The sequence below is a fragment of the Pelecanus crispus genome, chromosome 11 (genome assembly GCF_030463565.1).
Source record: "Pelecanus crispus isolate bPelCri1 chromosome 11, bPelCri1.pri, whole genome shotgun sequence".
NCBI lineage: Eukaryota > Metazoa > Chordata > Aves > Pelecaniformes > Pelecanidae > Pelecanus > Pelecanus crispus.
Genome location: NC_134653.1, coordinates 9,793,615 through 9,816,044, shown reverse-complemented (window position 1 = coordinate 9,816,044; position 22,430 = coordinate 9,793,615). Strand labels below are relative to the sequence as shown.

Genomic DNA, 22,430 nt, shown 5'->3' with positions numbered 1-22,430 from the left:
TCTATACTGTGTTAAAATAGGGTTTATCAGTGCAAAGCATCTTCATGCTTTAAAAAAATCCAAAAAAAAAAAAAAAACAACCCACAGAGGGATAGATTTTTGTTCTTTTGGCAATCCGGCTTTTTTAATATATTCCATACCTGAGTATGACTTTTCTGGCCCTCCTCCAGTGCCTCCGTTTTTTTCTTTGAAGCTCAGGTTTTTTTAAGAATAGTCAAAGCCACAGTCTTATGAGCCTCACTCGCTGTATGATGTGTTTCTAAATGAGATCTTGCAGCCTACTTTTCCTTTATAAGAAGACCCAAATGCTGCGTCGGTTTCCAGAATTTTAAATGCAAACATTGTACCTTCAAAAGCTGGTTGCTGTAGGTGAAGGAGCTTGTAAAATTTGAATTTGTCTCCAGCTTTAGTATTTACAGTAATTGCTATGACATCAGTAAATAAAAGTCTCAGTATAGTTACCTTGTCTTCCACAGGGTTCTGTATATTACCAGTAGCACTGACAAAATATTATATCCCTTGGGAATCCTTGATTCCCAAGGCAAATTTCAAAAGCAACAGAAGGAGCAGCCTCAAGACTGACTGGTAATCTACATTTCACATCCAGCAGAACACAAAACATTTCTGTTGTCTTGAAGGACAGCTGTACCTTTCAGAGGACAGGAAACTGGAGTTTTAATAAGAAACTAACAAAAGTTTTTGGAAACTTGCTGAGATACTTACTGATGTCCCTATTCCTACATTCAAGACTGCTGATATAGCCAAGTAATAGAGTTAGAGCCTTGAATGTTTTGTACTCCTATAAATATGCTAATGAGCAACACAGTTGCCTTTTGTCAGCATTTTCCAGTGGTGTTTCTGGTTGAATAGCAGTGAAGCTCAATCGCAAGTAACCGAGCTCTATGTACTGAATCGGGGACAGGAAAAGAGAGTGATCTGTCTTTATGCCCTGATCCCCCTTAAATTTTACTTTTCTGGCATAGATAGGCTGAGTCTTTATTCTGAGTATCATGGGAGTATCATTACCCAACCTTCTTTAGCATATTAATGAAAGAAATGTGAAGAAAACAATAAAAAATAGTTCCACTGCTCTGAAAAATACTGATGTCATAAAAGTCTACTGTCATGTGAATTTGGTAATATGACAGTATTGTTCAAGTTCACCTTCAACCCTTACGTTCAATGAAAGAGAATGGTATATAGACCTAGGTTAGGAATAAGCACAAGTGTTTTCCTGGGTGTTGAAGATCAGTCGTTGTATGCATATTTTACAGGGGTTACAGGAACTGAAGGTATATTTTGTAAATAAACATGCAGTCACAAGAATTTATTTATCTGCGTTTTCACATTTTCTATATAGAGGTATTTACTTGATACTCAGTTCAGAAGGACACGTTTGTGGATTTAATCTATCTGTGTGTACCAAAACAAATGTGCAGATACAGAGAAAATAAATTTGTCATGGCTTTAATGAAGTGGACAGCTAAGATATATCTATATATGTCTATAAATGATTACTAAATCTGAAGTAGTGGCTTTTTGCCAAATATCTGTATATACATAAATATACATTGATTTTTTTTTTCCCCCTCCTTCCCCCCCCCCCCCCAATGTTTTAATTAGGTGAAGTCTGCTGGTCTCAGCTGCCTTTACAGTTGACTTCATTGTCAGTTCTCAGATGGCCAATAGGGGTAATTTTGCACGGGTGACTGATTTCTTTCTTTCCATAATGTGCCCAGTTTCTACAGGCTTTGCTTTCTGCACACTGCTATATTTCACTGGTTTGTCTCTAAGCCAGCCATGTTTAGAGTATATTTAATTTGCATTATGTTTTTTCTTTCATTTTCTTTAATAATTTGAGCTTTAAGTTTGGGGGCGGGTGGTATGATGAGAAACACATTTAATTGTAATAACAGAAAAATCCAACAAATATGTTTGTATGGATGTTATTCTATGTGGATCCAAGTAAAGAACTGCCATTCCAGTAACGTGGCAGAATTCAACTTAACAAAGGAGAAAATTTTGATTTAAAAAACTACAACTGTGTGTTGGAAAATTGTACAAAGTTTATGTATACAGTATTTATATTGTGTAATGGTGTTTTATGATGAGGTTTTATGGCTACAAATCCTGGTGTAGTGTTGAAACTTGCCTGAATTATCTGAAGATTGTCAAAATGGCAGTGAGAAAATTGAAAACATATTACTGGTTCGTGACATCTTCCTAATGTTGCTTGTAGAGCACTAATTGGAGATTATTTTTCCTGCTGTTAATTTTTCATGTTTACAAGATAGAAGGTGCACAAAGATAGAATATTATATTGTAATATTTTGCATCTTTTTTGGTTTTGTTTTGTTAGAATTGTGGCTCAGACAAATGAAACAGGAGATTTAAAAGTGAAATGTTTTGTTTGTTCAGAACCTATAGCCTTTATATTTGGGGATATTCAAAAGACAAAAGTGTATTTAAAAGACCAGCAAAGCAGTGGAAGATGCAGAGAATGGAGGAGGGAAAAAGGGGTCAAAATTTTTTTTTTTTTTTTTTTTTTTTTTTTTATTCTTCATTTAGCTATTGACAGTATCAAGGAGCTTTTATTTGGAGAAAGTGATAGAGAAGAGTTCGGACACCAGGAGTCACACTTCAAAATGTCTGCTCATTTGCACTTTCTTTCTTCAGAAGATTAAATTTGTTTTTTCCCTCATTCACAGTCCTTCAAAAATGTACCCTCCATATAATACACAAAAATGTTTTCTTATATATTGCAAGGATTTTTTTCTCCAAATACTTTTCTCTTATTCTAGAACATTTAGATTACTGCAAAAGAAACCCGGTAGTAATTTCTTTCTGACCTTTGAATAGTTGTATTAATACTAACAATGCTACAAAGAAAGGTCTCAGTTCACACTCAGTTTGACCTGTGAAAATGTTCCAGGGTATTTTTGTCAAGTGTCTGTGAAAATATTTCCCTGTAAACCTGTGAGGCTTATACAGTGATAGTGTAATATGTGATTAATACATCTAATTGGTTTTAAATACCAGGTCAGATAAATCAGTACTTCAGTGTCTGATTGTTATGAACAATCTTTTTCCTGCTTTTTGGCTAAATGATCTTAATAGTATCTATAATCAGATATTTTTGAGACATTTATTGTGAATCAAAACAATACTTTTTCATTGTTGCACGCTTTTGCAACTCTGGATAAGCATGTAAGAAGAAGGACTTAATATGCTGTAATATTTCTAGTATTTCTAGATTCTCTGAGTAGGAATGAAAAATACTGAAAATATAAAAGAAAACTACTTTGAAAAATTTCCAGAACAATTTTTTTGGTTGTTCAGACTGGCACATGAATTTTTGGAGTACTTTCCAAAGACTTTCTCAGAATCCTTTTTTTAAGAGTTACACAGCTCACCATGGTCATTTCCTTGCATGTCTTACATTTATCCCTATTCTTTGGTCTGTTCTTTTGTCTTTTAGATTATGAATTTTGTACTGACTCTGCCATTGCCTGTGTTCATACATGATATAAATAGTCAAAAACAATAACCATCACAGTCAAATTAAAGGTGAAGCGGTTGTGGCTGTTAATATGGCAGTGGCTGTCATATTGAAACTTAGAGGCCTCCAGAAGGCCTGATTCTTTTTGTTAGGGTTGCTTCAACATTTCCAGAGATGAGCTTTCTAAAACCAGAGAAACCTGCATCATTCATTGACTGCACCTGGATATTCCACTGTCACCTGCACACCATCCACCCCAGGCACTGATGCTCTCTGTAGCCAGCACGGTGGTCCTGCAGGCAGCTAGCTGTAAGGCTGATGGTTAAATTTGGTAGCTGTCTGTTACTGTTAGGGAACAGATGTGAATAAAAAGAGCGATTACAAAATCCTGAACTATACGTAGTGAAAACTTTGCTTGATTAAATTTTTTCTTATATTTCCTTTTCAAGGAAGGAACCGGACCTCCTATTTGTAGGACAGATTGGGAACTTAATGACAACTGGGGTTTCTGGATGTTACTGTGTAAAAATACTGACTGTATACAGTGTCCATCAGCGTGACTATGAACCCCCATAGGTTAGCTTGTCTATTTTGGTGACAGGATAATGGACGGCCTTTTCCCCCCCACCCTTGAGAGTTCATTGAGAAACCCAGCTTGTGTCCATGAGGAAATCAGATACACATCTTCAGTAAAAACCTTTTTCAATACCTCATACATTTATTTAATGCAAGTCTGCTTTATATCTTCTGGGTGCCAAATTCCACCTGCATAATGTAATATAATTAGTAAGTATCTCACATAATCAGGATCTGTACAGGTTTGCTCAGAAAGCAAGAAACGTGTTTCTGGAATTTAACTTTCCTTTGGTCAGTGTCTGCTTTATTCAGATTTGGTAAAATACAGTACTTTAGAAAAATCATTTTACTGATGCTCTTTTACAGGTGCAACTTAAGTTAAACAATATATCTGATACATATATCAAAATAGATATCAATATGTTTAACGTGTGGGCTTTTAAGTTTGTGCATAATCAAAGACTAAGTAAGCAGAATATAGTTAGTGTACATTTTACTGTCAGTTTTAATCTTCTTGGAGGCATACAGCTGTCTTCTGCCACAGATGACATATTCCCTCTTTTCCTAGTTCACTGCTGAGGGGTGACTGCCTCTGCTCAATTTCTATTTTTATTTGACCTGAAGCCAATTGCGTATATTCTCTTAGACAAAACTGGACCAGGCATGACTTCTATTCTTTATAGCTGCCCTGCTGAAATGATTGATATTTGCCAGTGACTGTCATTCTGAAAATTAAGTCCCATTTCTTGCTTGATTTTATATTGGTTTCTCAAATTTAGTGTTGGATTATAAACTAGACCTTTTTATAATATGAAAATGAAAGCAAATTAATGCTAAGAGTCAGCCTTGCAGGCTAGGAGAAATCTCAGTTTGTTCTTTAGAGATGTACTCATTCTTAGAGAAAGTTCAATGTCTTTTGATATAACTGCTGTATAATATGTAGGTCTTTCTGTGATTTTCCCACTCGAAGTTTTGGGTTTCAAAAAGATCAAAAATAGAACATAGGATGAAAGCCTATCAGCCAAACCAGCACAGTCAAACTTCGTATTTTTAAATCTGATTATAGGAAGCAGTTTGCTCAGGAAGCCTTGCTTGTCCAGCACTTAGGATTTCCCTTGAGCGGTAGAAACGCTAATTAATGTTCACAGAGCTAAAACTGCTTAGCTTAATGGAGACACTTCTTTTTATTTTTGTCTTATTTCTACTCTTCCAAACAGACCAAGGTTTTCTTTCACATTAAAATAAATGTAGGCCAAAACCCAGCTGACATGATGATGAGACCAATTTAGCTGAGACTCAAACAGTGTAGTCAGTATAGCATTAGATAATAGTTAAGATTGTGCTCTAAGTTGAAATGCTCCTTCAGTGAAAACAAGCCCTAAGAGAGGGACGTCAGAGAGCATAGGAAGCTTACTAGGGCAGAGACTAATATGAATGAAATTAAGTGAAAGGAAAATGTAAGCTGTCAAGCCTCCTAGCTTGAGCTGTAATATATTGTAAAATAAATTTCCAAAAGAAATGGCAGAAGTAATGTGTTAGCCGGAAAATGTAAGACTGCGTAAATATCTTGTTAATCCATGGTCTTTGCAGTATATGTGTCTTTATAGTATAAATACTATAAATAATGTTCCTGCATGGGTTGCATGTGTCTGTAGTTTTGGTAAAATAGGCAGTTTGCAACTGGTATAGACAAAACCACATTTGATGATTAAATCCAAATGATTGCTGCATCCAAATTCATAATGCTGTGGTCTTCCAAGTCAAAGGTGTGTTCGATCTGTGCCCCGTGCAGGGAGAGTGGCTCTTAGCAGCCATTCTAACGCCGTGCCAAGTCTACTGTTTATAACTGGTATTTTCATGAGTTGCAACATTATTGCCCTGTAGTTCATTAGCTTTAAATTACATTTATTATAGAAGAAACTATATAAATAAATCAACATCCATAGAAAATGGCTTTTGGGAAGCAAGATTTGATACAGTGATTTGAGTTTTTGTTAGTGATGGCTGAATTGTAATTACAGTTTAGAGTGTTTCCTGTTAAAATTGGTAGCAACAGTCACCAAAAATGCTTTCTAATTACTGTATATTTTGGCTGAAAATTGTTGACTTCACATATGTATTACTTTCTTTTATCACCAAAAAATGTGTATGTGCTATCAAAAGTAAAATTTCAGCATTTTAAGAACTTGCTTGTACATTTCTAAACATGGATCCATACTTATGCAGATACAACAATCATTACTTTTTTAGTACATTTTACTTTTAAGTGAAATCATAATATAAATTAATGTACTAAAATATATTTACATTCTGTGTATTTAATAATTGTTATGAACATTTATGTCATAAGTCTGTTCATTGCACACACACTAAAACCTCCTGCTTTACAAATGGCACATCTACTTCTCTCGCTCCCCTCCCACTCCCACCACCCCAAACCCTACCATAATGGTAGGAATTTGAAATCCATGTAGAAGAATAAGAAAGATTACTGCGCTTGATGTGTGTCGTGGTTTAACTCCAGCCAGCAACTAAGCACCGGTGGGATGGGGGAGAGAATCGGAAGAATAAGAGTGAGAAACACTCCTTGGTTGAGATAAGAACAGTTTAATAATTGAAATAAAATAAAGTAAAATAGTAGTAATGATAATAACAATATAATAATAACAGTAATAATAATGTACAAAGCAAGTGATGCACAATGCAATTGCCCGCCGACCGACACTCAGCCAGTCCCGGAGCAGAGATCGCTGCCCCCCGGCCAACCCCCCCAGTTCTATACTGAGCATGATGTCATATGGTATGGAATAGCCCTTTGGGCAGTTTGGGTCAGCTGGCCTGGCTGTGCCCCCTCCCAGCTTCTTGTGCACCTGGCAGAGCATGGGAAGCTGAAAAGTCCTTGACTAGCACAAGCACTCCTTAGCAACAACTAAAACCTCAGTGTGTTATCAGCATTATTCTCATCCTAAATTCAAAACACAGCACTATGCCAGCTACTAGGAAGAAAATTAACTCTATCCCAGCCAAAACCAGGACAATGTGCCATTTGTATATTACTGGTTTAAAGAAGAAATTATTGTAGAGTACATAACACAGAATATATTTTAAAATGAGATAGTCTTTGCACATTTTATGTTTGGAGCAATAAGAAATGGTATCTTTCAAGTTCCTGAACAACCTTCCTCTTTTATAAAATATACTGTTAGGGAAGAAAGTATTTTACATTTATAGGTTGTCTGTTTAAAAAAATTTTTTTTTTTTTCTTTTAAGTCCTAGGCCACCAATTCCTCTCTCTCTCCTTCTATCAGAAGAAGCAGCAAGCATAGTAATTCAGTCCTTCTGGAGAGGTTATCGGGTAAGAGTAATCTATAATTATTTTGCTTGACATTGGAAACCGTAGGACTGTGAAGGCCCCAGGGAAAATCCTTACATAAATTTTAAGTAGGGGATACTATAAATAGCTGCTGAGACCCTCATGGTTCATTGGCTTTGGATGTTGCTCTGCCTTATGCCTAGTGACTATGATTTTTTCACAGGCATTTATGCTGATGTAATCTCACTGTTTTCCTCAACAACAGAAAATCTGCAGAAATTCAATTTTCGAAAATACAATTAACATTGAACAATTTTATTTTCTTTTTTTTTAGTTGATCTTTGGCTAGTTGCTAAAGGATGGAGTGTTAGTTTGCTTCGTGCAGAGATGTGTGAGTGAGTGTGGAGATGCACAGGGAGGATTGGTGAGGTCTATTGAGAAATAAAAGCATAGAGAAACAAAGGAGAAAAGAAATGAGATGAAGAATGAGATGGGAGATGTAGGAGAGGCATGGAAGCTGTTATTCAAGGAAAGAGAAAACAAAATGGCAAGCAGATATTGCAAGCCGTACTAGTAATACAACATTAATGCAATCCCCAATTTAAGGGGGAAAAGCAAGGCGCATAAAATAAATACAAAGAAAACTGGCTAATAATATTATTTTGGAGGGTAACAGACATGCTAACCCTAGGGTACAAAATAAATTATTTTGAGAATCCTGAACAGATTCTGTCAAATATTTCTTTGAAAGGCTCTAACAACTTCACACCTTGAAAATAAATGGACTTGAAATTCAGGTGACTTTGGTGACAAAGAAATGTCTTTTACTGCCTTTATCAAAATTTAAGCTTGTAAATAGTCTCCAGATATAGCACTAATTTCATTGCAATGGACGGCGAGACATCTGTGTCTGTATGTCAGGTGTTTAAATAACAATCAGTATAAAATACTCTCTGTTAAGTTCTTTACTTCTTTTAACAAGCATGAATATATGCGTGTCTACTATAATGTGCCATGCAGGCAAAGATGATGAAATACCTTGAAATGATCTTCTTGACTCATAGATTTTTGTGACACTTTATGCTTGTTCGTTTGCCTTTGTTTTTCTTTTTTTAAACAGAGATGGCATTGACACTAACATTAATTAGCACTGACAGTATCACTGCAGGCATCCTTACAGTGGAGTATTGCAAAGGTAACTGTTATCCAATAACAGTTATGTTTGCTGAACAGTGCAAGGTTGCTCAGATACCTTGTGCTTCTACCAAAGATTCTGAAGGGCACTATCCTTCCTTGCTGTATATATTAACTTCAAAATTTCCACAGTAGTATTTATCATTCTAAACCAGTTCCCAGGAATGTGAGAGAAACTGTAGCTATAAAAAGTAGGAGACATCAAAAATAATTCTGACTATAAAGTTAGTTGTTATATGTTTTAGCTTATTAGAGCTCAAAGAACTTGAGTTTATAAAAATTAAAATTTAAATTAAAATCAGAATAGAAAATAAAAATAATTAGTAACAAGTTATTACATAGGGCAATGTGTTATCCTTGGGCTTGTAAATTAAGAGAACACTAAGCTTAAATGGGATTTCATCGCATTAATGATAAAGTGTATTATGAAAATTTACCAAAGAATTCAGATTATTTGCTTTTAAAATAAATAGCTCTGTCAGCTAGCACTGATTTATTGTGGTAATAACTGAATGCTTACAAATAATGCCCTTTTGCATTCTAAGGATATTTGTGTCAGTATTTTAAACTCTTTTGTGATGTTTTTCATTAAATTTTGTTTTATAATTCACAGAATTTGGAACTTTTAAACACTATTATTGAAATAAAAATTTACACATTGCAATGACATTGAATAATTAAACACAAGCACACATACATATTTTACATGGCACTGTGATAAAGGAACAATGTACTTCATCAAGATACACTTTAAAGGACATAAAATCACATGCCATAGGTACTTGTTTGAAACATTGATGGAGAAGGATTCTGCACTCACTGTTGGGTTTCAGAAAAAGTAAAAGACTCAGAAATCTGGGCGGGATAGTTTTGTCTTTAACAACACTATCACAAATGTGAACCTTGTAAGTCTTTATTCTTAAACAGTGCCATATAAAGCGTGAGAAACCATAGCAAGTTATTTTTCTTGGACACATCTTCTAGGGACTCAAACTGTTTTTGAAATATTTCGTTAACCGTATTGATCTAGGCGGTACAGTTTATCTAGTTATATAACTGACTGGGCATCATGTCTTCTCATGACACTTCACTTGTTTCTGCCACATCTAGCTGTCTGAGTGTGCCAGTATCAAAAACACATGAAAATTAGCAAAAATGGATCAGGCAGTAAAGGTTTTTCTATGTAAAGGGGAAAAAAAAGCTATAGATACAGAATATTGAGAACGTTTTGATAATAAAGCATGATCAAAGCAGTACATGCATCCTTATCTGCAGCAAATTTCAGAAAAAATACTTGTTTTGGTAGTAATAATTAATGGCTGCCATCAATAAAGTTCTTTCTACAATCTTTCATACAGAGATGTTGATGAGTACTCTGAAAATTATTTCAAGTTTAATCAAGAATTAAATTCCAGAACAAACAGCAGTGGAAGCTACAACTGCTGAATACTCTAAGGAGGTCAGAAAGTACGATGTCATCTTGAGGGGTCTCTTTGAGGGTAAGGAGGAGCACCCAGATAAGGCTTGAGACAGCTCTGTCACCAGAATGCTTTCTCTTCGCATCTCACTGTACTCTTTTATTGAGGTTCCATTCATCTGTTGTGTGCCGAGGCAGTATTCGGTATCTGATGAAAACCCTTGATTGGTAGGTATCAATTTTCCAGGCACTTTTCCAGTAAAAGAAGATATATTCCTTCACACCTCTACTGCAGAATCCATGTTTAGTGCCATTTGTTTTAAGAAGTCTTTTGAATCTTTACAATTTGCATAACTATTCTAGACTGAAGGGATTTTTCATTAATACACTTTCCTCTAATGTCTCTGGTCAAAGCTTAGTGTTATCCTTCTGCTGTTGTGCAACATGTTCTCACCTAGCATTGAGCAGTTTATTTTGACTAAATCTTGTAATATCATGGAGTTTAAATTGGACAGCATTATGTAAATATTCAATGTTATTTTATACATAAATATTGTTTGAGCAAAAGTTAAATGAGAATTGAGGCAGGTTTATCTTTATATCTTACAAAGTGGTATTGTGCTTTTGCTATCACAATTTATATTCCTTTCCAGCAAGTTGTGGCTACTAGCAAAGGCTCAAACCCAGATGGTCACACAAATATTCACTGTTCTTTACATCAAGCGTAGATTCAATCCAAGTGACTTGGGTAAGAGTGAACTCTCACTTCAAAGTTAAGACTCCTTCAGTGCTTCATGCATTGCTGCTCTGTAGGAGATATATATATCTTGACCCTTTGATTATTTGCCTGGAGATTTTGCTGTGGAGTCATGGCTTTTTAATCATGGTAGAATTGCACTCTGATTACAAAAGAGAGACTACTTTCTGAGAAATTATCACAACTATGCTAAATTACAATCTATTAAGCATATTTGGAACACGTTGATAGTATTTTGTTAGGTTTCTGTTTTACTGCAGGTGATATACCTGTGTTGCTTTTTCTTTTCTTTCACTTTCCTAAAAAATCACTTTGTTCTGGGAGCTCATGTTCACTGCTCGGATTTAATGTTGGACTTTGGAGTATTTGAGTCTATCTGACTATGCCTTAATCTCAGAGCCCTGTATTTTGCTATGTATTTCACTATAGTTGCACTATTTTATTTATCTAGGGAGAGTATACAGAATCTACATACTTGCCTTTTATGTCTTCGTTTTCAGTATGCAGAGATCACTGTGGCCCTGTCACGGGCCAAAATACAGGTCTTGCATAGCTGCAGTTATAAATGGACACTTCATTTTTTCAAAAATTTTATAGTTAGAAATAGATGCAGTAATTTCTCTATCTTCCTGCCTCTTTTCTGCTACTGTCATTTATATGTCCCATAAGCATTCCCTTAACCCTTTCCTGTGCAGATAAGCTGACTCCATGTAATAGGGAATTATGGATTCCATAAAAGCATACGTGACAGTATAAAAGAAAAATGTCTTTTGCAAGCCTAAAGAAACTATCCCATGTTTGGGATTGTATTGTATTTTTGGAAACAGTATTTGATGGATTTAATAGAAAACGGTTTTGATTTTTTTTTTTTTATAGCTGAAAAGAAGATCACTAGTAACAGTAACTTAATTTTTTTTTTAATTTTAAAAATTTCATCTCAACCTTGTAAGAACTTCATATAACTTTTATAGAAGATAATACAGAACTATATTAGTATAATGGGATATTATTAGAGGCCTAAGAGGTATCTGATGTCAAATCACTGAGTAAAAGTCTTGCCTGTCTGTATTGATCATGTAACCTTGTATTGTATTTCTGCTCTGCCAGTGCACTATCTGAAATGTAGCAAGTTATCTTCTCCTAAGTGGATTGAAAAGTGCTGTGGGAGTTCAGCTACTGTCTGTTGCATTCTTAGCTGCATCACAAAGGAGAAATTCTGGGTGGAAAGAATATTTTTGATAAATAATTTATGTTGTTTTCTTTAAATTTTGCCTTTTTTTTTTTAACTACTAGAAAACTGAGTCCTGCTCTTTTGCTCTGTATGTATCTCAGAAAAGTGGGAGAAAGCCAGAGTGTAATGGAGTAGAGTAATAGAGTTCAAATCACAGAGCAAACTCATTACCATATCATGTAAGAATAAAATAAATATAAGAAACTTTCTAGAAAACTAAGTAGTCGGCTTCCTGAAAGCAAAAATGTGCCAGGAAAAAACAAGCTTATTGCTGCTTGTTTCTACCATGTTATTCAACTTCAGCCTGAATTACTAGGACATTAAGTCCTAAAACATAAAGACATTTTATATAGGTGACATTTATAAAAAATAGATACTGCATTTTTAAGAATGTTATTATAATTTGAATATGACTCTAAGAGAATAATTACTTACCAATGTCTAAGCTAATACTAGCATGTCTCCTGCCCGCTATTGTCAGAGGGATGGTATCTGTTCTGGATTTTTGCTCTAGCATTTGGAGGTAGTAATTGTGTGAATGCTGACGTAGAGAACTGACAACATACTACTAATTAATCAAATCCTGCTTAGAACAAGTGCAAGTAGCAGAGTGGTAAAAGCTGTTGATGCAAAGCTAGCTCTTTCTTATATTAGTAGGATCTACACCCATACAAAAACAATAAAGAATTCAACTTAAATCTTAAATGGAGTCAAGGCCTGTGACTATTGTCATTTTATGTGGAAGCAGAATTATGGCCTTCATAGGGGTGATTGACTGACAAAGAATAGATATCATGTAATGCATTCCAATTACTTTAAATAACAGATTAATTGCTCTCCGGTTTGTGACAATTGTATGGCTGGGATTGTCAGTAAGCCTATTTGCAGCTGGTAGCAGGTGTGAATCAGTTTGCTGGAATAAATTTCCTGCTGTATGACCCTTCATGCTCCTCTTCTGCTCTATTATGTTGGTCAATGGGTTGGTTTTATAGTGTTGTGGTTTTCTAAAGGCACTAATACCCTTCAGCATAATGCTTTAAATTTTAATTAACTCAAAGAATAAGCGTTTCACTGCAATCACATTCTCAAGAGTCCTTGGTAATCAAAATGATCCCCTAATTGGCATATTTATGTTTTCAATGTGGTTTGTCAATTATGTGGGGTTTATTTCTAAGTTGAAAACTGTAAACCTTTGGGATTGTGCTTTTATATCAGGCCCTGAAAAAAAGGATGGATGTCATGTATTTGCCCAGCCACAGCCCCACGAAAAAAATTGTCTCATTGTCTTGGGTAACACAAACATATATAATTTTAGTTGCATTTTCTGTTTTCCCTTTCCCAGGTCCGCTGTGACAGTGAAATACAAGAGCTACGTCAGTGGCAAAAGCAGTTGAGAGAGGACAAAAATATTATTAAAAGAGTGAAAGAATTCTGGTCTAAGCAGGAAGCCAAAGGTAGGTGAATTAAATTGTATATTTTAATGGCTTTTCTTTTTACATTAAGTGTTTAATTTTTATATTTCAAGTTGTATTAGGAAATAGGACACACAGTAAGACATGAATCACAAGTGAGAAGAGAAGGCAATGTCTGTTGGAAATGCCTGGCTGTTTCTTTACAGTCACTACTTACTCTAAGTTAGTTGCCTGTATAGCTGAAAGTGGCAATTAAAAATGCAGTACAGGGCCAAAGCTCAATAATTTCAGAGTACTGTGATGATGTGCTGGCGCAGTACTTCCTAGGGCAGGATCAGACCTGTAACAGCTACACAACATGCAAATACTGATTTTTACCAGATGGGTGGTTGTGCAGTTTTTCTGAACTGTGGGATTTCTATTTGGTAAGTGTTCTACTGGCATTTTCCTGTAGTTATTTATAGCAGAAGTTGGCCTGTACAGTTCTAAAAAAAGAAAACAAACCCAAACAGCCCAATATAATTGCCAAGGGAAATGAGGCCAGATTGCTTAAAGAACTGACACTGTAACGTGTTTCCTTTTCGCCCTGATTGTGGATAAGGCTTTACTGACAGGGACATAGTTATCATTCAGTTACTCAGGCACGGTGGTGTAATTATGATTATTCTCCCAGACTCTTTGCCTACTAATTCAGGAGGATTCACTAGCTCCTCAACCAGTCTACATTTTATCAGCCTCTGTGGGCTGGGCTCAAATGTGATACACATAGGGATGTGAACTACATGCCAATAGATGGAGGTGAGAAGAGGTCGTTCAGCTATGTTGTTCACATGTTGAAGAGAGGGAAAATTATATTATACCAGTTATCATTGTGTGGTCCTTCAGTCTGATGGCACTGTTGCAGATGTGTTCTCAGATGGCCGGTCTTTGCCCTGAACTACGTAAGAGCATTCAGGGTACGGTTTCACACAGTCGATTGGATCAAACTGGGACCTGCCAAGAGGGTTGATCCCACTCTGTAGCTCTTGCATTGATTTTAGTGACTGTGTAACTGCACCATGAGTTTGGACCAGTGAAAGTGTTTGGTATGGGGCAGGTTAGTTCTCCACAACATTGTTGCCGCATGATTGCTGTATGCAACACAAAGGAGAAAGTGAACTGGCGAGAGATATAATGCCTTTCAGCAGCCCGCAGCTTGGTTAAATTGAGCAGAATATGAGATGGTTTTCTCATACCTGTTTATTGTTCGTGGCTGAGGAAATGCCAATCTCCAGGTGATTAGCAGGAGTTAAAAGCCAGGGGCAAGTCATGGCTTAGACCTCTTCAGCTCAGTACACAAAAGCACATCTGTCAATGCCCTCATTCTGAGCCTGGTTTTCATGGGACTTCACTGAGAAAGGAAAGACTTACATTTGAATCTGCAGGGCGAGGGAGTTTAGAATCAGGTTTCTGTGAAAGGTTTTAAAATGCTGAGTCCTGGTCAGTTAGATACCTACTATCCAGAAAAATCTACAACTCTGGATTTCAAGTGACAGAAAACTGCTGATGTGCAATCTGGAATTAGGCAGCTTAATGGGAGGCCTCTGTCCTCTGTGTTGCCTAATGACCTAGGCACTCTTCACTCAGTATTGAATATTTGTGGGTCACCAGTTGGAGCTCTTTCTCTTTGCTGCCTCTATAGCCCATGCCATTGTTTCATCGGTTCACCTTCAGGTGCCCAATTTCTACACATCTAAAGTCTAAGCTGGGACATTGAATATGTCCTGCTGGGTCTTCACTGAAATGTTTTTTTTCTCTCCTTATCCTCTAAGCAACTTTACTGTTCTTTTTAATTAAACGGAGTTATTGTACTCATGCACAGATATGAAATAAGGTATTCTGGAATTAAGTGTTTGACATCCTTGCAGTATGCTCTGTTTTAGAAACTACAGTAAGATTGTTCATACATAAACAGTACTTATTAACATCACTGCTGTAGCAATCAGAGCTTGTTGTGACTAGGGCCTTGCAATTTTTCAATAACTCTAGTCATCCAATGTTTTGTGGCTATTGTTAATTTCAAAACTGTCCTGCTTTTTAATAGATGATGCAACTAAAACTTCCCTATGAAGCATTTTAATTATAAAATAGTCCGTGCTCTGTAAATACCAAAGGAATTAACAGCAGTCAGGTCATTAACCTGATGTACTGCAATTATTCTTTCACTTTTTATTGTGCATCCATTCTATCTATCATTAGTTACAAGTAGATCAGGCTAAAAGGATGGCATGAAAGTTCCATACATTTCCCTTTCTGCTTGCAATCTTCTTTTGAAATTTTTGCCTAAAAGGGGAAAGGAGGAGAAGTCTGTCACTAGTAACGATCACTGTAACAACTGGGATTACAAAATAGCCCCTGATTTTCAGTTTTCCTTATTTTGATGGTTTTTTTCCTTCACGCAAAATAAATGTAATAGGTGCTTGAGGCTAATGATAACATTTTAAACAAATGCTAGACTCTTTCTTGTGTGAAATCCCAGCACTTCCAGATGGGCTACTTTTTATAATACCAGCAAGCACAAACTTACATATTGGTAAGTTCTCCATGTTTTCAAGCTCCCCCACTGGCAAACCTTTGATTCCCTAAACTTCTTTTCTATTATTTCCTATTTGTACTTGCATATCTGTTGGATAGCACTAGTTTTTAGGACATCTAGTCAGGGTAATGTTACAGTTACGCTGTGTTAAGTTTGCTGTCAAGCCTTCTGAAGTGTATGTGGAACACCAACTAATTCTGCAATCAGAATTGGATACAGAGGTATTTCCACTGGGTATTTGCTAACAACACAGGGTTCAGTAGTTATAGTACAAATCTTTCCAATAAATATCTTAATACATGGTGCTATTGTAACACAATTTCTCCTCTCTTGTGTGAATTGGAACAGTATTTAAACCCACTCACACAACAGCTGTGCAGAAAACTCCAGGCAGTACTGGGAACAAACATTTTAAATTGTTGCTCTGGATTTCTGAAGTAATCCACATTTTGTCACATAACATGAAGTGAATCAGTGGCAACTCTCATCCTCTACGACGGTGTTCACTGTTAAAAAGCTGCCTCTATGTGCCTCCTCCTTTAATCCTCTGCAGTGCTCACCTGCCAGTCACACACACAAACTGGTACCACAGGGTGATTTAATGTTTGCAGTTGAGAGAATCACATTCAAGTACTGCATCCACCATGTTCCCCAGAGCCTGGACAACCTCAGCAGCACCTCCTGGCTCACCTACACTAGACAAAGCTCTTGCACAGAGGGAGGTCTGTCTCCAGTTTTGCTGCTTTCCCTGTGATGAGATACGGTGACTGCAGCAGCAGCTACTGGATAATTCTGTGGTTTGCAAGTGCAAGCAAAAGCATTTTCCTGTTGGAGGTACTTTTCCTGCCCAAACAGCCATTCTTCGTGATCTCCAGGGAAAATGTGTGAGCTGCATTGAAGCTCCTGCCAGCTAGCTTCAGCTGCATCATGCTGTTTAATAGAATGTGTCCAGTAAAATCTGCTTCCATTGTAATCTTGCAAGATTTATACTATATGTGTTACACCTTGAGTTCATTTGAAAATATCCAGTGGAGAAATCTACTTTTCCAATTCCGATTGTAGAATTAGTTGGTGTTCTGCATACACTTCAAAATGCTTGACATTCTTCCAATGTTCCTTCCCAGTGTTAGGAGTTCTTGTCATAAGAAGGAGTCTGCATTGATACCGGTGCTGTACAAATAGCAGTAGATTTCTTTGAGTAGATATTTAGATACATTGAGAGGCAGGCTTGTAATTAAGAAAGACAGTAATGAATGATAACTTCAAAAGCAGTTCTGCGTGTCTACACCAACAGCAGGACCAGAATGAAAGCTGTTCCTGCAGGTTGTATTTCAGCTGTGAAGGCTTAAGTGGGAATTCAGTCTGCAGAATTCTCAGGGTAGAATTTTTTAAATCCTAGGGACACTTAAGTATCAGCTGATATCAAAGCAGTCATAAAAGAGTAATTTTTCAAAAGGCATTGTTTTCAAAACGTTCCTTTATGTATCACAGCTTCCTCAGTTGCCTTGCTATTATGGTATTATATATTGCAAGGTGCCATGAGCTTACATGCTTTTCTATGTCTGCACTGTGCTATGTGCAGGACCTTTTGATCACTGCTTCACTTAATTATGAAATGTTCAGAACAAAAAGAATTTCCTTCAGGGCAGTATTCATTATAGTACAAATACTGAAACTGGAAGACTGTCATGATTTTTTTTTTGTGTGTGATTGCAGTTTGTTACAAGGGCTGCACAGATTTTCCAAACATTTATTCATATTTATATTGCAGTTTTAATCCACAAAAGGTCAGGTTTTATTTACCAACCCATGCAATTGCCTAAGGAATATTTTATAGCTGAAAAGAATTCATTCTGAGGATCAAAATCATACATCACAACAGGGAAAAACTGCATTTATGTGTGTGTGTGTATATATATATGGGGTGTTTGTATGCAGTAAGTGAAGTAGAATTTTTGGCTTTAGTAGCTTAGAGCTAGGAGATTAAACAAAGTAGTAACATTGTACAAAAATGATGAAAAATAAAATCCATGAGACATAAGTTGTCTTCCAGCAGACCTGGCTGATATGTAAAGAAAACTTTGGCAGAGCAAGTCTTTGTGGGATTTCATAGCCTATTTACTATGGTTTATTAAGAGTTTACTTTGAAAAGAAAAAATGTGGGCTGCTTTTTTTTTTTTAAAGAAGACATAAATAGATCTGTTTATGAAGACCTGGAAACAGTGGATTCACATTTTCTGTGATAAAATTAATCTCATTATAAATTTAAAAAATAAAAGCCAAATTCTTCTCTTTGTAATACATGCTTAATTCTGTCAGTGTTAATTGTTGAATAATTGCATTCCTGAAGATGATGATAGAAGCTGACCTAGCAGGCTTGCCAATTAATTTTAAATGATTGCAGTTTGTTTGTGTGTTGGACTCTGTTTTCAGTTTGTTAGCATTTACATCATCTCATCAAGGCATGTTTTTTCACATGTTCCATTGTCCACCATACCAGTAGGACTTACAAATGCATACGTTTCCCACTTACTTCTAAGAAATAAACCTATATATTTACAACATACCATTGTGAAAAAGGATGTATATGATATTAGATGATTATACAATCATAGTTTGCAGTCTTCATGCATGTAAAATCTTCGGTGAAAGGTGAAAATTACCAGTGCGTTTTCAGAGGACAAGATGAAACCATTTTCAAAATGTTGCAACTAAGAAAAGTAGGGGCTAAGGGTGGAGTGGACTGTGTCATCTGGCAGTTGAATTGATTCAAAAAACTCCGGTCTCTGAAGAAATTTAATCTTTCCATAACCTATATTTATGTTGTTTTGGAGAGTAACGTAGTGATAAGATTTCCTTTGTTGTCTTTGCCAATTGTTTCAAAAGGAAAAACAAATTTCCTTTTAATCACTCTTATAGAGCTTTCCTGTCATCTAATTGATTATTTTAGGACTCTAGGACACACAGCTGTTTTACCACTTCAAAGAAAGTTGTAAAATTGCCCCTTTTCAATTTTTTTCTTAAACCAGTGCGAGTTCATGTTGCTTATATCACATTAGCTTTCAATATTATCACATTGTTTCTGTCTCTTAACTGAGCTCTGCTAAGTTAATTTAAGAGTATCCATATATAAAATAGCCTTGGGGCCCAGATAGATGGCTATTTGGAAACAGCTGTACTAGTTTGAGAAGTTACTGTCCAGGGGTTTTCATTATCAATCTCAGTTGCGATGCCATAATTAATTTTATTAGTGCTCCAGCTGCTCCTATTTCTGCTATTATTATTCTGCTGTTCATTAATGTTATTAAACCCTATTTCTTTTTAAAGTCAGCAAGGTTAAACTGCTTTTACCAGTGATTCAATCTAACCCAGCTGACTTTGCGCTGAAGTGGATTGTGAGCATTCATACAATAATGAATAGCGTAACGCAACTACTTCTTAACCTTGTCTTTCTGCGCATTGGGTTTAACTGAATTAATTAACTCAGATAATTCAATTAATCCCCTTTAATTAAACCATTGAGCTCTTCACATCAAGCAGGACAAAGCATTTATTGTTACTAAAAACTCAGATGTCACAAATAAAGCATTAAGATTCATGATCAAAAGAAAAAGAAGAAAAACATTTTAAAATAGATACAGCAATTTATTACAAAGTTAACTACATTAAGAATAACAATGAAGTATCTCTTAAATTTGTAGATGACTCTAACCCTGTTTATTAGATGCTGTAAACAGTGTTGAATCTAACTGTAGGGGATGAATGGTGAGCTGCCAAACAGCTTTTAGAAAATGCTGACTCGAGCAGTAATGTGATTCTATTGACACTACTAGAAAGATCAGCATGCCTTCCATGAAAATATCAGCCAAAGACTCAGTTAATGTGAGCTAACAGTCAGATTCTGCTTTGTTGTGGCTTTCAGCACAATGTTATGTATACCTTATTTCATAGGTATGTTTTAGGCAAGGATGTATGATTTTATGAAAGCATGTTTGTATAATCTTGGCCAGTGTGATATTTAAAAAGGATATTAAGAGGAAGTTAGAAATGTAAACTGGCTGTAATTAACAAATCCAAAGGCATTCTTAATTTATTTTTCTGCTTTCAGAAAGTGTGTTAAAACATGTTCATTATTATTGAAACAAACAGTCCAATTTTAGTTTTCATTAGAACATAACCAGAATGAAAGACTTTGGTTTTTTTTTTTTCAAGTAGGGACCAAAAGTATGATTTTTATGGGGCAGCTACGGTGATCCAGCAACTTCTCCGTTAGAAAGGCAGTCCTGTCCTTCTTTGACCAAGGTTTCTGCCATCCTTTTCTTCTCTTGGCTCTAGCAATCATGGCTTCATGGTGAGTTGGTTCAGCCGGCAGATCTGACAAAGAACTGCTCTTCAGTTCTGTTCTGCTGCCCCTCGGGTTAGTTTTCTGCTGGATCAGCCTGATAAACTGACTTGCCCAGTAATGACACAAGCCTTACATCCAGTATAAGGGAAATGGTGCAAAGGTAATAGCAGGAAGGAAAACTGCCCATTTTTGATGGTCGCTCACTTTTAGATTAGCTAATCTGTCCTGTGCCTGCTGTGTCATGTGAAACCATACCCTGCATGGTATGTCTGCTTGGTTTGGTAGGCTGGGGTATAATGTAGCCTCATATAAACCGCTGATTCTCCACCCACTTCACAGCACGTTTAAAGCATCTTCTTTTTTTAATTTGTTTATAATTCTTTTTCTTCTTTCACTATGTCTTTTACACTATTTATTACTAGTTTTGAAAAGTGTTCTGAGATAGAAAGTGTGAAAACTTTGCATGAAAATTATTTAATAAATTAATAGCATCTTGCAGGACTGTTGACCTCTGTAATGCATATGCCCGCTATATTTCTTTTTGAGTGCGAAGAAGAAAGTGTGTTTCTTTCAGCCTTTACCTACAATCATAAAGCTACAGCATTCTTCACTGACATTTTGTTTGCTATACTACCAACTGCTGTAACATTACATTCCACAAATTTATCTATATTTAAGGTGTGATAGTCCTTACTCTTAAGTTTCTACTTTCAGACCGAAAATGTGGAGAGAAGCATAGCACTCAAGCCTCAGTTGAGTGGCTCACAGCTTTAGACTTGTAGGGAGAAAGAGAGTTCTCCCAAATATAGCACAGCTTATGGGATAAATTTGTTCCAGAACATTTTACAGAATTTTTAAAAAATATTACCTTCTACAGAAAATACAGCTAATAAAAAAACAACCTCCAGAGGATGTGAGGGTTTGGGGTTTGGTTTTGGTTGGTTGGTTGGGCTGGTTTGGTTTGGTTTGGTTTTTTTGGAAGAGTATGTCCTTTCTGATTTTATTATTCCAATTTGCTGAAATTACTTTAATGTAAATGTATTTAAATAGGTGATTTAATAACCTGCATGTTATTTGAGATCATGTTTGGCAGGATGTGACACAGTGGCACACACATAGCAAGACCTGCTTTTGGTTTCATGAGGCTGATGATCTACCATGAGGTTGTCTGATTGTCTGTTTAGGAGAACTTCTTTTCCCAGTGTGCATTTATCTAGGGCTGCCCATATCACCTTCGTCAATATCTGCAGCCTAAAACATCCGTTTGAAACTGGACATAATTTGCTGCATCTTCTTGTTTTCTACCTGGTATCCCACATAGCTTGTGTTTTTGCTTTAATGTTTCCAAGAAGAAATAGGCCTTTGCTTTTTGGTTAACAACGTGGTTAATTTGATTTGTGCCTCTGTGAGGTGGACAAACACCATCTAGTCATGATTCTGAGCAATGCGTTACGCAGGTGCAGTACTCACGAGACATCACTGTAAATGAAAAAGTGTCTGTCCTACAATGAAAGGAATTTGAAAAGATTTGACCTTTTTTATGAAAATACCTAAATCTTTATTCATCACTTACATGAACAAACCACTCTACTGACACTGTCTGTTACAGTGGTTATTTCTCTGCTTGTGTGCTGTTGGAAAGACAATTGGTTCTGTATACACTCTCTAGTGCTTCCAGCTATTTTATTTCCTAAGGGCTTTCTTTTCTTCTTACCTGTGTAAAATTTTATTTTTAAAAAGTATTGTTCTTAGGGAAAATAGTAAAAGAAATAAATATTCCTGGGTTTATGGCAAAAATAATTGTGACGCTATTAGCTAGCAGCTCTTACAGATCAACCATAGCCTTGGCTTTGCCAAGGTACTTCTGTAACAGTGAATGTACAGTGTGTGGAAAATCTAGTTAAACCAAACTGAGAGAGAAAGTAATCTTCGTAGCAGGTGGGGGGTTGATTTCCAGATACAGGATATTCCTTTACATTCCATTCGATTTTCAAGCTGTATTTCTACTTTGGCAGTAGGAGTTATTACTCACCCATACTGAGAGATTTTAAAAATACTTCCTTCATAGAAAAAATCTTTCCCCTTGGGAAGATGCAACCAGCAACATGGTA

At 36.1% G+C, this 22,430-nt stretch overlaps 1 protein-coding gene across 1 annotated transcript in view; it reads left to right on the top strand.

Annotated features, from left to right (window-relative positions):
* Positions 1-22,430, top strand: part of IQCK (IQ motif containing K) — a 54,219-nt gene that overhangs the window by 14,095 nt on the left and 17,694 nt on the right. The window contains exons 7-9 of the mRNA XM_075718991.1: positions 7,346-7,430; positions 11,633-11,656; positions 13,330-13,441. Coding sequence (XP_075575106.1) covers positions 7,346-7,430; positions 11,633-11,656; positions 13,330-13,441 — 221 coding nt within the window. The remainder of the gene's footprint in view (positions 1-7,345; positions 7,431-11,632; positions 11,657-13,329; positions 13,442-22,430) is intronic.